The 17,238-nt window shown below is 39.9% G+C and overlaps 1 protein-coding gene and 1 long non-coding RNA gene across 2 annotated transcripts; one reads left to right on the top strand and one right to left on the bottom strand.

The window, feature by feature from the left end:
* Positions 1-128: 128 nt before the first annotated feature.
* Positions 129-15,562, bottom strand: LOC144616926 (uncharacterized). The gene is made up of 4 exons (XR_013556807.2): positions 15,456-15,562; positions 15,204-15,312; positions 14,296-14,441; positions 129-521 (listed from the first exon to the last, which is right to left on the bottom strand). It is a non-coding gene; the product is annotated as an uncharacterized LOC144616926 (long non-coding RNA).
* MANSC4 (MANSC domain containing 4) lies at positions 4,779-13,429 on the top strand. The gene is made up of 3 exons (XM_060658067.2): positions 4,779-6,424; positions 8,939-9,073; positions 11,943-13,429. The coding sequence occupies exons 1-3, from the start codon at positions 6,196-6,198 to the stop codon at positions 12,581-12,583; spliced, it is 1,005 nt and encodes a 334-aa protein (XP_060514050.1). The 5' UTR covers positions 4,779-6,195; the 3' UTR covers positions 12,584-13,429.
* Positions 15,563-17,238: the final 1,676 nt, after the last annotated feature.

Raw genomic sequence — 17,238 nt, 5'->3', positions numbered from 1 at the left:
CCGCCGGACCTGCGGGTGGATCCGGGAGGGCTGGAGGGCTGCGGGCCCGGGCGCCGGGGCTGGGGCCGGGTCTCCGCAGCCTCCCCCGCACGCCGGGCGCAGCGGTGCGAGCCAGGCTCGGACCGGAGGCGAGATGAAGCCGGTCCGCTCTCTCTTCCGCGCTGCTTTACCAGCGGGAAGAGAGAGACAAGAAGGAGAAACAGGCGTGGAAGGAACGGGATGAAAGGAGTCTGGGGTCCCGGGCGTCAAAATGACATCACATCTGGGATCGCCCATCTAGCCCAATCCGGCATAGTGTCCCAGCGGGCTGAGGCCCATAGGCCGTTCCTGCACACGTAGGTGGCACCTAGAGCTGAGTCTTCGCAATGGTCATCGTGTAGGAGCCATCTTGCAGAAAGAAAGTCCAGGCAGATGGCAGCAGGTTCGGCAGAGCTCACTGGGGTGCACAGTGCAGCCGATGAAAAGGGTTGGCAAGCAGAGGAACTTGTATTTGCTGCTGGGGCCCGTTAATCCTCTTTATGCTATCAAAAGAAAGACAGGAGTGCAACTCAAAGGTAGAACACGTGACCTCTTAAAATATTTTCTAACAAACCTTGCTTTTCCTATTTCAGTTTGGTTGGGTCGGCCATGACAGAATGCGATCCTTTGGGCAGAAGGGGTGGCCGCTTTTGGTGGCATTGGCCTTCAGAGGTGGTTTTTCTTGCCACCCTCCTACCGTCCCCGTACCCATGCTCCTCACTGTCTGAGGACTGCTTAAGGAAGGGCCACTTCCTCCTTAAGAGAGACCTCTTCTCTCACTTAACATTGCAAAGAAATGAATAGACAGCTCACCCCAAATAATAAAGACCTCCAGTAACTCGTAAGATATGAATTAATCTTAGAAGGAGGTGAACAGGATACTGTTAGGTAAGCTTTGGGCAGATGGAGGGAAAAGGATTGGGAGGGAGCAGAGGGTGTGGCACTCTTATCCCACAAAGAAACCCTTTTTGAAAATTTTCCCAGACCAAGATTCTACTACAATAGTCCTCAACTTGGGAAGAAGATGTGTTTGGGCTTTGTTTTTATTATTGCAAGCTTCATCTGTCTTCTTGAATGACAAGTTGTTAAATAACACCTTCTTCATAAGAACATTTCTGCTTTATAAGACATAAGATATCTCCTACACCTCTCATATTGTATGTTAAGAAGGGGGAAGGGTTAAAAACCAGAAAAGAAAGTCATATTGGTAAGGCATGAAATCCTTTTGACACCTTTTGGTTACATTTTTGGTGCTTACTACCTAACTTAGCTGCCTGGGAGTGAGGTGTTTGTCCTCCATCATTCTCTTTATAAGGAACTAAAAATTTAAAAACAAAAAAGTTCTAGTACATTCTGGCTTCCCTGGGAAAAGTGAAGGAGACAAAGATGAATCTATGACTTGCCTCATTCATCTCTCTCTCTCTCGCTCTCTCTTTTTAAACTGGGAAAACCTCTAGCTTTTCACCTTGTTTCACCTGGCCTTTGAATCATTACTGATAAAACTCCATTCTCAACCAACTTCTCACACTTCTGTTTTCAATGACGGTGCAGTCAGGACATTCATTCTAAGGCTCTTAGTGGATGAATGACCATGAATTTAGCAACCTCTTTGGAAACATAAAGTGCCAACTCTGGTTTTAGGTCTTAAACTGGGGAATTTTGCTGGGAGGCACACCCTATATCAAAGAGGCTTGGACTTGGGATTTATTTGTGCCTCCATCCACGACAATGCCAGATTCATTGGGTCAGCCAAGAAGAACAGGCTCTTAGTCTCTTCTCTGTCCCTTTAGAATCTTTCACCAATGATGCTTTTGTTTCCAAACGTCATAGATATGCCTCCGACTGGTATTTTCTTGCCTTTTAAAAACAGACCAAAAAAATCACTATCAAAGAATGATGCGCATTAGAAAGGCAATTCATGCACAGTAATATTATCAGAGTAAGATCAGCTTGGACAGGGAATCTGGGGTGTGAGTCTGACAATACTGGGCACTGGACCTGTAAGCTTTTTTGGCCCTCATATGATAGTAACATCATTTAGAACTGGAAGTATCTTAAAAGATCAAATAATTTTTATAACTCACACAGTAAGCTTCCTGTTCAGCTAGAAATACCAAGTCAAAGCAATGTAAATTCACTTACAAAGTTTTAAATATTCTTTCTAAGCCTCATGAAAATATTGCTTATATATAACAGGTGGTGTAATTTTATAGATCTGTTATTGGCTGATCAATGAATAATAAAGACTGGCCTTTGTGCTACAATGACTCATTTCAAACACTTTATAACATGATCTGGTCAAATCAAGGATGGTCAAACACAGCTGTTCCTTTATGACCTAGAATGAAAAAAAGATCTAAGTGGAAGATGTTTATCAGAGTGTTGCTTTTAATAATAAAAATTGGAAAACATAATGTATAATAGTAATAGTAGCTAACATTTACTGAATGCTTATTATATGACAGACACTGTTGTCAGTACTTTTCACAGATTACAATACTATTTTTTATTCTATTATACAGCTGAGAAAGCTCAAGTGCAGAGTAAATTTCGGTACATAGGTAGAATGAAATATACCATAGAGCTGTTACAACTTTGGATGTACATGTAGAGCTTTCTTTAGAAACCCTGAAATACATAATTTTACAGTGGATTTTTTTTTTTTTTTTAAGGGGGGAAGGGGCAGACGGAGAGAGAGAATCCTAAGCAGGCTTCACACACAGCTCAGAGCCCAGCACGAGTCTTAGTCTTACAACTGTGAGATCATAACCTGAACGGAAACCAAGAGTCAGACACTTAACTGAGCCAATCAGGCACCCCTACACTGGATTTTTTTAAAAACAGTTTCTGGAACAGTTTGAATCCATTTATGTAAAATTGTATTCATGTGTCTATTTTTTTTTAATTTTTTTTTAACGTTTATTTATTATTGAGAGACAGAGAGAGACAGAGCATGAGCATGGGAGGGGCAGAGAGAGGAGGAGACACAGAATCCGAAGGAAGCTTCAGGCGCTGAGCTGTTAGCACAGAGCCCGACGTGGGGCTTGAACTCACAAACCCAGCGAGATCATGACCTGAGCTGAAGTCAGCCGCTCAACTGACTGAGCCACCCAGGCACCCCTCATGTGTCTATTTTTTATAGATGTGTCTAGAAGAATGTTAACCAAAATGTTAAGATTGTAAGACCTTGAATAGTGCTTATTTCTTTTTGTACTTTTATGTATGGTTTGGATTTTTAAAGTGAAATGTATATCAATTTAATGAAAAGTAAAATATTTTAAGAAAAATTGTGTTTTTTAACAAACAAAACTGAAATATTTTCCTTTCATTGAAGCATATGGGACAATGTAAATGAGTTTAAAGTAGCACAGGTCTTCAAAAATGTCTCTATTTAATTCAGATTGAGCATCTTTGTGTAGGCAAAACTTCCATTTTACATCAGTGTTCTCCAGACATCTTAGGAAATCACCTGGGACACTTATGAGACTTCTGGTTCTAGAGCACCTGAATCAGGCTCTTGGAAGAGATTAGTTTTCAGCGGAAGAATCCAATTTTTGAGCCCCTCAAGAGCACCGAGTTGGAAATAAGTACAGCATATCACTGCATTGCAGTAGTGTGATGGTTCTGAGTATTTCATAAAATTTGTACAAAGGCTATATAGCACTATTTTATTCAGAGTTGCAGTTGCTTTCTGGTTTCTGCAATTTCATCTCACGTGGACAAGTTTTGAGACTAGACATTTCTGGGCCATTATGGATTTCTCCCTCTGCCCTTGCAGGCCAGTTTCTAGCTCTCCATTTCAAAATACTTGGCTCCAAGAAGTTCTGGGCTTCCAGACTGAATGTTTATGCAATCACCAAAAAAATTATTTTAAAAATTCTAAAGCATGCTTCTATATTGGAACTTATAGATTCTTTCAAATACAACTTTGATCTTCACTTGAACATCATTGGACAGCAAAAGGATTAAACAATTGTGGATTGTTCTATTATCCCTGCAGGATACATGAGAACTTTAAGGAATTATATATCACACGAAGGAAGCATTTAATGTGACTGAAATCCATGGAGGTTAGAAGGTTAGAAAGCTGACTTTCTGGTTTATATCCCCAGGGCATCAACTAATTACAACAGCTATGGAATCTTGTGGGGAAATAGGGAGTGATCTTTTGCTCCTTTGCTGTCCTTTGCTTTGCCATTAAAAAATCTCTCTTCCCTCTCCCCTCGGAACAGATGGAACAGTCTGATCATCTGCATGTAAGCAATTGAAACTTGCTTTCTATGAGAAGTTCAATAGAATAAAGTATTTATCATTTTCAGTGTAGTTTATGTGGCTTATGAAAGATTAGGAGTTAATCCATGATATATAATGTTGGCTTGGGAGAAAGTGACACGTTTTGTTTTTAAAGTTATTCAGACTTATGAATATTTTCATCTTATTATTGATTCTTAAATTTTATGTTTCTAAAAATCAAAGGATATGTGAGCAGCTATAATTATGAAACAGGTGGAGAGATGGAATTCAAAGAATATTAACATTTTTTCTGTCAAGTAAGTGAATGAGTCATTGTGCAAAAGGTATGAAAGAAACCTAGACCACTGGATAGAAAAAGTTTCATCTTTTTCTTCCTCTCCTTCTCCTTCTCCTTCTCCTTCTCCTTCTCCTTCTCCTTCTCCTTCTCCTTCTCCTTCTTCTCCTCCTCCTCCTCCTTCTTCTTCTTCTTCTTCTTCTTCTTCTTCTTCTTCTTCTTCTTCAAAGAGCAGAACAGTACATTATGCCAAAAGCTGATTTTCACTTATACTTTGCATAAAAATGGATACACAAAAGCAAGAAGAGTTTTATGCTTTGAACTAATTTGTCATTTTGGACATCATCACAGGATATGGAACCCACAATCTTCACAAAAGTAAGAGGCCATTTTTGCTGCCTTTAGTATCTTTTTGAATGTTTTGGTCTTGCAATTGAAGTAATTTTATTAATATTTAGACCCGCGTTGGTCTCTGTGCTGACAGCTCAGAGCCTGGAGCCTGCTTCAGATTCTGTGTCTCCCTCTGTCTCTGCTCCTCCCCTGCTCATGCTCTGTCTCTCTCTCTCTCAAAAATAAACAGAAAGAAAGAAAGAAAGAAAGAAAGAAAGAAAGAAAGAAAGAAAGAAAGAAAGAAAAGAAAGAAAGAAAGAAAGAAAGAAAGAAAGAAAGAAAGAAAGAAAGAAAGAAAGAAATTTAAAACCATTTCATCATTTCCCGAATACACATTTCTTGGTAACTACTTCTGCTTCAAAGGTACTATGCCTTCATGTATATGCCTCACAAAAAAGTCTCCTTTATAACATGCAAACACGAATATCAGAAAACAGATTAAACAGTCTCCATTTTGAACTTCTTCACAATTTCCACTGTAATGCTTTTCATTTATGCTTTCTAAAAGAAAGCTTGTGGCTGGACTTTTTTGGTGGGGGTGGGGGGTCGGGAGGAAGCCTAGCTCCAAGAAATGACCAGGATCCACATTCAGTGTTTTCAAAATCACTGTGAAATTAAAATTGGGGTTTTTTTCTTTTTCAGTTTCATTTACTTTCACGTTTTGTTTTGTGCACAAACCAGTGCACAAACTGGTTTTCTAGTGAACCTGAATACTAGAATGTAAATTCAAAGGGAAAAAAAATGACTGAAAAAAAATCTGCAGTCACAGGTTCCTTTAAAGCAATACAGAAGTGCCCTTACAAAAACATGTCTTGTTTCTGGTGAAATGGATCCTTCTTTATCTGACGTCAAGTGACTAAATTATTGTTTTCCTGAGAAAGACTCTTGGCTAGGATTTCCATTTGTCTTTATATTTACTTAGTGAGAGGTGTCTGTGACTATTCACTTTCACAAAACGAAGAAAAGCAGAGGAGAGAATCCACGTCTTCAAGAGGCTAAAGGACAGAGTATCGAAATGGCCTGGAAAATGTTCAAAATTAACGTCAGAAAGTCGAATGTTCACCTAGGGCTCAGCCGGGGAGAAACGAAAGAAAAATCAATATGCAGCCAAAGAATGGCTTCATTTTTCTAGAAGGTGACCCTCCAAGAGAGTCCCTCAGCAACAGCCCCCGAGTTCCAGAAACTGTCCAGAAGCCTGATGGTCAGCTTCAGCATCTGTGTGGGACTCAGGCTTCTTGCCCAGTCTTTATACCAGCAAAATGCATGCGGCAGTGGTGGTAACCAGCGTGACACTGCTCCTGAGCGTGGTGCGGGCCTCTCACTCTCTCTGCTCACCCACCATTTTTTACAGAGACTGCTGGATCCGTCGCTTTCCGGGTCTTCTGATTGACCTGGAGGAGTCTCAGAAGCTGGGAGCTCAGTTCCTGAAGTATTACTCTGAAGGCACTGGCCAGAAATGCAGCAGGAGCTGCTGCCTTAGGAAGGATGGTAAGTATTAATGATACGCCTGTGCAAAAATCAGGAGAAAATTATAAAATGAAGACTAAGTAAGGGCCCCTAGGTAGAGGTTCCAGAGAAAAGATGAACAGGACTAGGGGAGATGAGGGAGAGACAGGGGATGGAAGAGTGCAGGAGAGACTCAGACTGTCTGGGTCAGTGCTGGCTCAGTTTACAAATCTGGTAATGACCCAGAATGCCATGGAAATATAGGCAACAGAGAATCTTCTTTTCCTCACGAAAGGGCTAAATGAAAATATTTCTTGAGGGTTAACTAACAATATTTCTTAGCCCCAAATATGGCATATTTGATTTCAAAAATATTTATAATTTCCCTTTCAAAGTTCTTTCAGTGATATAGGTATTTCAAGATTTCGAAATGTGCTTGCTGTGTTGACTAAATGTGGGCTGCACTGAATAGGAATTTAGATTGTGATCAATGTTTTGAAAGACATAGGCAGATATATGTCAAATAGCAAAAAGAAAGAAAAACGCATTTTCAAAATAATCTGATTTTTTTTTTCTTGGTCTGAAATCCAGAATCAGGGTTAAACATCATCCATGTAATACGATCAAGGTTTACAATTAGGAAAACATTTCATTATTACAGAATTTCAAGTTATAATTGTCTAAAGACTTCTTCCATTTGTTTTTCATTTTCCCAAGATTTTAAAGTTACTTGGAAAGAAACAGCAAAAGCAACACAACACTTGAAAATAATTCTCTTGGTTATTCCACAGTTTCTTTCCATGGTTTGACACTGACTTATTAATTGCCAATGCTTCCTATCCAAGTATGCATGTAAGATTTTTGGGATGCAGACTGAATCTACTAGAAGGGTATAAACCGACCACAGTGTGAGAAGCTGTCCCAGGCTAAGCCCTCAAAAGATAATCAGGCACAGAAGAGAACAATTAATTTATTAAAGGGAAATATTTCTGAGAAGGTTGCCATTTCAGATTTTCACCTTAGAGATGCTTCTGATCCCAAAAGGCTTGAGGGAAGGTAGGCGAGGGGGGATACGTTTCGGCATTTCCCCATGGCATCAGTTTACCTGACTGTCCACCACAGGGAAACTTTGTCTTCTGGACTTCCAGGGATACCATAAGCATCCAGTAGAATTCCATGATTTTAGAGCCTCTGTAGCTTCCAAGTTGTGGTTTTCTTCCTCCAGAAGAAAGGGCATGAACACACGTCTCTCTTTTTCGCCGGGAGCCAGAACTTTAAAAAGCCACAGTCGGGCAATAGCTAACCTGCTCGGAGATGAAACTCTGAGGTGTACACGAAGAGGAATAGAAAACATCTTTCAGAATTATTCTCTACGGCATCAGCTACTTGCTCATCAGAAATTTAGATGTCTAAATTTAAATGTATTTTAGTCCTTCCCCTTGAACTTGACAGCACAGTCTTTGGGGGATGTATTTGTCATCTGTAATGGATTAGCAAGGTATTATTAATTGAATTCTGTCCTATTCTTTTTCCTTCTGAAAAACGAAAGAGTGCAGAAACGTGAGATGTCCTGGAAGCAATGGGGGAGATACAACTGCCCACAGTTAACCTTACACAGAAGCAGCAATTCCACCACAGCCTTAGGCATAAACTGAGGTCTGATAATTGCATGCTACTCCTCTGTAATCTTCTTTTATTAAAAAAGTTGATACCGTTGGCCAATGGATGTTTCCCAGCACATGGTTCCTACTCACTGCAGCAGGAGGGAAATCTGTGTTGCCCTCTCAGGAGAACAGACTGAAGACTGGCACTCCACAAATCCAACTTAAGGTTTTCCAGAAATAGTATGATACGTTGTAAGGAGCAAACTTACTTAGTAAAGGGAAGACAGCATGAGTCAGTGATGTACCCCTACTCAGTAGAATTCCAAATCCTAACATCCCTGATGGTCGACTCTCATCCTCTTTAAATGACACTGAATAGGCTTTTCATTGGATGTGATTTGCAACATGGGATTAGTGCTCCCCTTTAATCAAGGTCAGGGTCGTGTTCACCTGACCTGCTGTCTTTCCACCATCGGGCCTCTCCCAGTAATGCTGTTTTTGCCTTCCCACTACTCCCTCTTTTGTTACAACATTTGTCACTTTATTTTCTTATTTCTTTCTCTGGTGAACTCCAGTACCTTAGCATTCTGAGACGGCAACACATCTAGAAATCTGATATGTATAAATCCCCAGAGGTTTCTGTAGCCAACTGATCTTTTCATGAACATAAAATACTGGGATTGGGAAATGATTCTGGGTGACCCTATGTGGAATGGAATGTGTGAAAGATGAGAGAAAATTAGTGTATAGTTTTTTTAAAAAGGCATTTTCTGTATTCATACAAACAGTTACTATAGTTCACAGTGTTCTATGAAATATCTGAACGTAGCCTTGCAATGTATTGCTTGCTGTTAATCCAATGTTCTTGAAAGAAATGTAAGTTACTCAGAGCTCATCAAGCTGGTAGAAACCAAGACCATCTGCAGACGCACTTGGCCTGTTTTCCTTTCAGTTTCCTGTAACGTGGCTGTCTTCTACCATGATCCTATTCACGACAATGTCAACTGCCTCCATATTCACTGCCCAACATTGGAGAGCTGTGTATTAGAGCCTGGAACCAGTGCCATTTTATACAACATAACAGAAGGTAATGATTTATGTATTTTTTTTTTTGTATTTTGAAGAATATTGACAATATTATAGTAGAGACATATAACCTAAAAGCTACTGTTAATAACAATGTGTGAATCCCTGAATTGTTATATCCCAGGGATTTCTATCTGAAAAGGCTTTGGGCATCCAGGGAAGAAAACTAGAAGGATATTCCCTTTAGTTTGGCATGTTCAGCAATGATGAGCTCATTCCAGATGATCACAAATCATACATGATTGAAGAAGAGCTTAAGCATTACATTTATTCCAGGGGCCCCTAGCAAGGGACAAAATGGGCATTTCAACTGCAGTGGCTAAGGATGATACTAGGAAATAAAGAAAATTGCTTAATGGCAATTTTGAGGTCCACTGACACCACATACAAGGATTCTACAGAAATGGATGTCAAGGACAGGGAAATGTACTTACTAACATATGTTAGCATACCAATGGTCCCAAGATAACCAGTATATTTTATTTTAGAAAAATACCCATTTAAGTGTCCCTTGCTCATGTATATAATCTCAGGGCACAAATTGGTGAAGATGAAAGGATCGATTTTTGTCATCAAAATACCAAGAAGATCAGTTTTGTCATCAATTTGTACTTAGTGAAAACCTAATGCTTCAGGCTGTGTGCAACATTGCAAAAGATTGCAGCCATATCTCTGCCCTCGAGTTCCTTACAATCTAGCTGATGTGACAAGTCTCACAATTAGTGTAAAAAGTGGAATTGCATTAAAAAACGTGTGATACTTCCCCAAGTACAAGCACCCAAAAGGAGACTAAAGGAAGCTAAATTCAGGGGCGCCTGGGTGGCTTGGTCGGTTGGGCGTCCGACTTCAGCTCAGGTCATGATCTCACAGTCTGTGAGTTCGAGCCCCGCGTCGGGTTCTGTGCTGACAGCTCAGAGCCTGGAGCCTGTTTCAGATTCTGTGTCTCCCTCTCTCTCTGCCCCTCCCCTGTTCATGCTCTGTCTCTCTCTGTCTCAAAAATAAATAAATGTTAAAAAAATTAAAAAAAAAAAAAAAAGCAAGCTAAATTCAGGGGCAACTTCATGGAAGAGGCCAGGCAGAGGCAAGATAAGGAGTTCAGCATCCCACCATGGAGAAAACAGGTCTAGCTACAAAAGGGGCACATTTGGAGTTGCAATAAAAATATGGGTAAGATAGGGTAGGCCAGGTAATAAAAAAAGGGCTTTGGACAGAGTAGAGTTTTGGTTTGACTTTGACAGCAATAGTGAACCAGCAAAGGTATTTAGTGAGCAAGTGCCATCATGAAAGTGACGAGTCTGGCTGTCTTTAGTCTCAGAAAATTACATGTAGGATGCAAGTTAGAAAATCTAGTCAGGGAGGCATGAGATCTGGAGAAGGCGATCATAACTGCGACAAAGAGGAGGGATGATTACTAGAACATTGGGAGGGAACTGGATAGGGTGTAGTTACTTTTTGGATGAAGGAAAAGAAGAGAGGAGTCAAAAATTGCTCTGCAGTACAAACAGATTCCAGCATGGGTGATGAAGATTCATGATGCCACTGAATGAGACAAAGAACCAGACGAAACGACTTTGGCTCTGGGAATGTTCAGTGATGACATGAGATGTCTAGGTGGAACCCTTCAGTAGAGCACAGGAGAAATGAGACCAGAGACCAAGAAAGAGGAAGTAACTGGTGATGTGGATTTCAGTGCCACCGATGTAGTGGTGACAGTTGATGAAGACGTGTGTGTGTGTGTGGTGAGATGAAGAGAAAATTCAAGAGAAGACAAAGGACTGAAGATTGTGGAAAGTACACAACAAGTTAGGACCAAGAAAAGAACCAGCAAAAGAAAGAAAAAATGAGAGGCGGGCAGCCTGAGGTAAAGTACCAAGAGAGTCTGTGCTCCAGGGAGTCACGGGAGGAGAATTTTAAGGAACAGATGGCCAGCAGCATCGAGGATAAGAGCCTGCCAAAGCAATGAGACTGATCAGGAAATATAGAAAGTACTGATTACCTCAGAAGCATAATTCTGACAGAATAGTGAGGAAGGAACAAGACGACAGAAGGCAAAAACCAAAGAAAGGAAATGGATGTTAGTATGTCCAGAGGGAGGGAGACAGAAACTGACTGACAGCAGGGACAACTGGAAGGCTGTTGAGAGGGGCTCCCCACCCCCCTACCCCCCGCCCCACCCCGCTTTACACATGGAGCAACGTTTGTGCATATTTGAAGTCAGAGGGAAAAGAGCTCCTTTACAAGGAGAAAATACTGAAGACAAAGTCAGGACCCTCAGGAACTGAGAAGGGATGAGACTGAGGGCTTTGCTCATGAATTCTGACACAGTTACACTTCTTAGGCCCTATTTTTTAAAACTTTATTTGGAATTTTTTTATGGTTTATTTTATATTTGAGAGAGAGAGTGAGAGAGAGCAGGGGAGGGCCAGAGAGATGGAGACAGAATCCGAAGCAGGCTCCAGGCTCTGAGCTGTCAGCACAGAGCCCAATGCGGGGCTCGAACTCACGAGCACTGAGCCAAAGTCAGATGCTTAACAGACTGAGCCACCCAGGTGCCCCTTAAAATTTTATTTTAAAATGCTATATATCTCCAATGGCTACTGTTTTTTGCCATTCTTGTACTAACACTGTCTATTGTTACCCAAATGCCCAGGCAGACGCGAAGAATCCTCCATGAGCTAACCAAACTTGTTCATAACAGAAAGTGTCCTAGAAAGTTAAGATAAATTCAGATGTGGCCAGTATGTTTCCGAGGCCTTCCGAAATATGCAAGAGTAGAACTTGAAGTTAAGCTCAGTTCACCAACTCAGTGGCAAATCCAAGACTTCTCTAAGTCTTCTTACTTATAATAAGACTTCTTATTTGTCTTTCAGGTATAGATCCAGATTTGCTGGTTTTTGAACAGTCACCTCCCGCATATCTAAATACCCGTTCTTCATCTAACACAGGGGACAGACTAAGGATTCTAAAAGCTGCAAATTTAGGTAAACAACAAAGCACCATGATAAACCCAAAGCTACCATCAGTAGAGGCACCATCATCAAGCACACATCGAGATTTGGTTGTAAACACAAACAAGACCAGGTCTTCCAGGGAATTAACCACAGATTCTTGGGCAAGCTTCATTTCCCTGAATGACTCCATTACCACAGAGGTAAATATGGTGTCACACAGTACTGATTTCATCAACAATCCAGATAACAAGACCGTTTCTCCTTTCTTTATGCCAGTAGACACAAAACTTTTTCATAGGCCTATTCCATCCAGACTCAACAGTAGCAAACAATTACTGAACAAAACCAAGGGGTACAACAGCAGAAACCACACATCTGAGAATGAAGACGTGACACCTGATGGGGCATCTGTGACTCCAAATATGTGGCTGGCTCCAGTGGCCCTCTGTACCTCTGTCATCTTTCTTTGCTGTTGTATAATCATCCTGGCATCTGGATGCTGTAGAAAGCAGAGCCAGTCTAAACCAGGACAGAGAAACGTCAGGATCCAGGCAAATTAAAAAATAATAATAATAATAACACTCTGAAGGAGAACTCTTAATAGTAAAAGTTACAGGGAGATTGTAAGCTTTCAAGAGTATCATTTTTATTTTCTGTAAGACAAGGGCAGTTTGGTTAAAAAAAAAAACAAAAAACAATTGCACAGGATGCCCACTCCTACCAATCTCTAAAAAAAGGCCAATGCTTGATAAACTTAACTGCTTTTTAAATTATTTCCATTTTTTGAAGTGTACCTTTTGCCAAAGTTCCAAAATTCTGACCCCTGCAGTTATTCAGCACTGCATGAGAGATATGGTTCTAAGTGCTATGCATGTATTCACTCATTGATTTCTTATAACTTTGTGAGTTAGGTATGCTTTTATTAACCATTATAGTATTATCGTCACATTTTACAGATGAGGAAAATGAGAAGAGAGGCTAACTATCCTGCCTAAAGTCACACACCTAGTAAGTAGTGAAGCCAGGACCTAAAAGACAATCTGATTCAAAAGTTCATGCTTGAAATCACTCTCAGACTAAAAGCCTCCATTTCCCCAAAGTGCATGGAAAAAAGATACAGAGAGGAGAATACCATATATGTCTACTGTCAGGGTCAAATTAGTGTCATCTATGTTAATAAAATCTTACAGTGGTTTGAAAAGAAGAGCATTATTATTAGTTACTAGCCCATGTGCAAATGCTTCCTATTTTTATATAGGAAGGATTTACTGTTCAATTGATTAATTCTTTTTAATCCTAATTCATCTTCATTTTCTGAAGCTGACATGCCTTTAAATAACCTTGGTACTGGAATCTTTGAGTTTTGTGTTGATCTCTGTTGAATAAAGCACGGGAGTTTTAGTTTACATCCCTCACTTGTTTCTTATACAGTGTTTCCCCAGGTACAAATATTAGCTGTAGATATTTCAGCTCTGTCCAAATTTTACACCTGATTTACCTCCCTAAATCTTACATTTAGACTCCTAAGTGCAGACACCTTTAATCCAAGTCTCCACTGATTTTAAACTTTAGGTCCTTAATCTCATTCCTGAAATTCTTCTTAAATGTGAGGACAGATATTAAGATAGCCAATAAGCATGAAGAATAGATAAGAGGAAATCCTATTATAGGATTAATAAAATAGTAGTTCTCTCTTCTGTTAAAACAAATTGTCCAGTGGCTTAAGAGGTGGTTCTGTTTCTTTTTCTTGTTGATACTGTGTGTGGTGTGGTGTGTGTGTGTGGGGGGGGGGGATGTCTATTTCTTTTTTAATGTAAAAAAAGAAATATACAAAATCTCTACCAGTGGCATATTAGCCACAAATAAAAGTCTGAAAAGAAAAAAAAAAAAACTCTGAAAAAAGTCTGGAAAAAAATTCACCAATTTATCCTTACTCGCTAGTCATGAAATTAAATATCATAACTTTCATCAATTTCATTCCTAATTCATTAGGAAAAAGTCCCATACTATGTAGGGAGGATATAAAGATTTAAATTATCCTTAAATTATATTTAAATAAATAATTCAAGATGCAGTCTTTAAATCTTATTTGTACATACAATCTTGTAAAAGGTTAGTTTTTTAAAAAATATATACAAGTTGTTTAAAGGTTTCCTGAAAAACTAGGGCTGCTAGAAAAAGTTTTTTCTTCCTAGAGATTTCTCAGAATTGGCTCATTCTCCAAAATTGATAGTTTTATAGAAATGACCATCATTTGAGAAAACATATTTACCTTTGTAAGAAAACAAACTCACACTCCTCTTCTTCAGCCACTACCTTTGACCATGAGATAAACTGAGTAAATTTAGACCACAGATGTTACCAGCACCAGAGTCAGCCAGGAAGCAAAAACTGGCAGGCCTAGAAACCATGTCCTTCCTGGAAGCCAAAAGGACCAAAGAGAACATGTGAATAGAATTTAAACCTTTCTTAAGAAACAAAGATTCTCAAGGTCCAGTTAACCACCAAGGCCAAGATTGTTACACTCAATTGCAAAGTAACCATGATACTGAAATCTTTCCAACATTGTAACGAGCCAGACCTCTTTTAAAAAAGTCTGTAATTGTCTAGGATCATGAAATACTTACCAATGTTAGGAGGAATGTATGCAAAGAAAGAACTAACACATGCTACAATTAAGAAAACAGATTTGTCCTATTTCTTAGTTGCCTATGTGTTTAAGCAACTTCTAAGTTATGTAACTTTTAAGTTTGAAGTCAGCCGTGACTATCAATGTAGCAAATATCCCCTAGACTCTTCATTATAAGGATAAATATGTTCATGTTCATTGTATATATTGGATCAATTAAAGGAACAAAGATCTGATTAATGACAAACAGTGCTGTTTAATTATTGCTAATATTACAATGACAACAACTAGTTTCCTTTTGAGGCAGCTTTGTGTTAATGTTACAGCTCCAAGATTTCGCCATTAGGCGTCAAGGCTACATTACAGCTTGTGTTCAGGTCAGTTGCCTTTAGATAGCCAAGCTGCAAAGGCTTAGAAGGTACAGTGCTCTACAAGATACCAACTTCTCTACAAGATAAGTTTGGAGGGGGGAGGTCTGTCTTAAAACCACACTCAGGTTTGATAATTCAATAGAATAATTCACAGAACTCAAGGAGAGTTGTTATACTCACGGTTATGGTTACAGGGAAAGGATATGGATTAAAATCAGCCAAGGGAAGCAACACATAGGATGAAGTCCTGGAGGGTTCCAAAGTCACAGCTTCTCTGTGTCCTCTCCCCCTAGAGGCAAGATGGCATTACTTTCCCTGTACCAGTGTGTGACACTATGCCTAGAGAGAGTATTGCCAGCCAGGGAAACCTGCGTAAGGTTCAGTGTTCAAATATTTTATAGAGGCACTATTACCGTGGGCATGACTGATTACCTGGGTGGTTGATCTCAGCTGCCAAGTGGCCTGATCCCAGGTGACTCAATGCCCCTCGCTCTAAATCGTGTGGTTTCTCTGGCATGGCTAAGACTGTCAGGTGTGGTCAGCCCCACCCTGAAATCCATTGTGACTAGCTCTCACCCAAAACAGAGATACTCCTATGAGGTGTGACCTAGATTACCTTTCAGAAGCTGTAGGCAAAGGCCAGACCTCTTAGGGCCAGGTCAAATTCTTTATTACACGTCATTACTTCCTCTCCTTTCATCTGCACCATATTATTACTACAGCACAGATGACCCTCATCTACCACCTTGTTACATGTTCCCAAATGATCATTTCTCCTCCACCTGTTTTCAAAATGTTTCCTTCTTCAATCCTGTTTCTGCATCTGAATTTTCCTAAGCTCTATGAATCTCTAAGAAAGAGAACATTTCAATACATTTAATGTATGCTTTAAACATGATCTAAAAGTTGTGTTATCTACCTTGCTTTTCATTTACTATTTCCATACAGTGGATTAGAACATCTCTCTCTTTTTTGCCCTCAATGTCACATTGTTGTCCTTAATAACCTACAGATTCTTGGCCTTCATAAGAAATCATACCTTCATTTCACAGAAATCTTTTGGGTAATTGTTTTGAAATTCTTTTTGGCTTTATTCTGTTAGGCAAAATAAGTCTTAGACAAATATCAAACCGAGTAATTCCTTTACTTTAACTTGATCACTTACTGACAACTTTGGAAGTGGTAAGAAATAATAGATATACTTAAAAATACTGAACTGACAGCCAAATTGAAAGGAATGTTTCTTAGAGCAGTTCTTATTTTGTCATTTACTCCAATTAATTTCAAGGTCCTTACACCTCATCTCTTTTCTGAGCTGTAGAAGTTCTTATTGGGGAATCTACAGAGAGATGGATACCAGTTAATCTCCATTTCTACTTTTCTGCAAGCTAGGGTGTGGAGAAATGAGCCCCAGAAAATAGAAAATTGGATGCTAAGCAGAGACGAATTAACATAAAGTGAGCCCAAAAGAGAGGAATGGAGCAAAATTTTTAGGCTAGGAAACATTTTGAAGGACGTTTCTAATCAGAATTGGCATCTGTGAAAAATGCATTGTGTAGACAGCAGTTACGTGTAAAAAAAAAAAAAAAAAAAAGCACTGCACTATATTCAAGGGACTGCGTTCTAGGCCCAGCTTCCCAAATAACCCAAATCATTACCGCTGACCCTGACTTATGACTCACCTTATGATTTCTCTACTTTACATACCATGGTGTGAAAGCAACAATGCATCCTGTAGAAACCATTCCTCAAATCTTGAATTTTCAGTTTTGTGATGCTGGGCAGTGGCGGCCACAGTGCCTCTTTAGCCACGTGACCACGAGGGAAACAACTGGTACACTGACAACCATTCTGTACCCGTACAACTAGTCTGCTTTTCACTTTCAACATACAGTATTCAATAAATTACACTAGACAGTCCACACTTCAGTATAAAATAGGCTTTGTGTTAGATGACTTTGCCCAACTGCAGGCTAATGTTAAGTGCTCTGGGCTATGATGTTTGGTAGACTGGGTATATTTACATGCATTTTCAACCTGGGGTGCTTGGGTGGCTCAGCTGGAAAAGGAAGGGTCCGACCCTTGGTTTCAGCTCAGGTCTTGATCTCGCAGTTTGTGAGGCTGAGCCCCGTGTTTGGCTCTGCGCTGACAACGTGGAGCCTGCTTAAGAGTCTCTCTCCCTCTCTCTCTGCCCCTCCCCTGCTCATGCTCTGTC

The sequence above is a fragment of the Panthera onca genome, chromosome B4, assembly GCF_046562875.1.
Source record: "Panthera onca isolate mPanOnc1 chromosome B4, mPanOnc1 haplotype 2, whole genome shotgun sequence".
In the NCBI taxonomy this organism is placed as follows: Eukaryota; Metazoa; Chordata; class Mammalia; order Carnivora; family Felidae; genus Panthera; species Panthera onca.
The sequence above is the reverse complement of the archived record's forward strand: the minus strand, read 5'-3'. Positions and strand labels throughout refer to the sequence as shown.

What these genes read in the sequence shown, in the direction of transcription:
- MANSC4 (XM_060658067.2), top strand. Translation starts at nt 6,196, where the DNA reads ATGCATGCGGCAGTGGTGGTAACCAGCGTGACACTGCTCCTGAGCGTG. An exon ending in CTGCTGCCTTAGGAAGGATG is followed by an intron (nt 6,425 to 8,938) that starts GTAAGTATTAAT and finishes TTTTCCTTTCAG; the next exon opens with TTTCCTGTAACGTGGCTGTC. An exon ending in TTTATACAACATAACAGAAG is followed by an intron (nt 9,074 to 11,942) that starts GTAATGATTTAT and finishes TTTGTCTTTCAG; the next exon opens with GTATAGATCCAGATTTGCTG.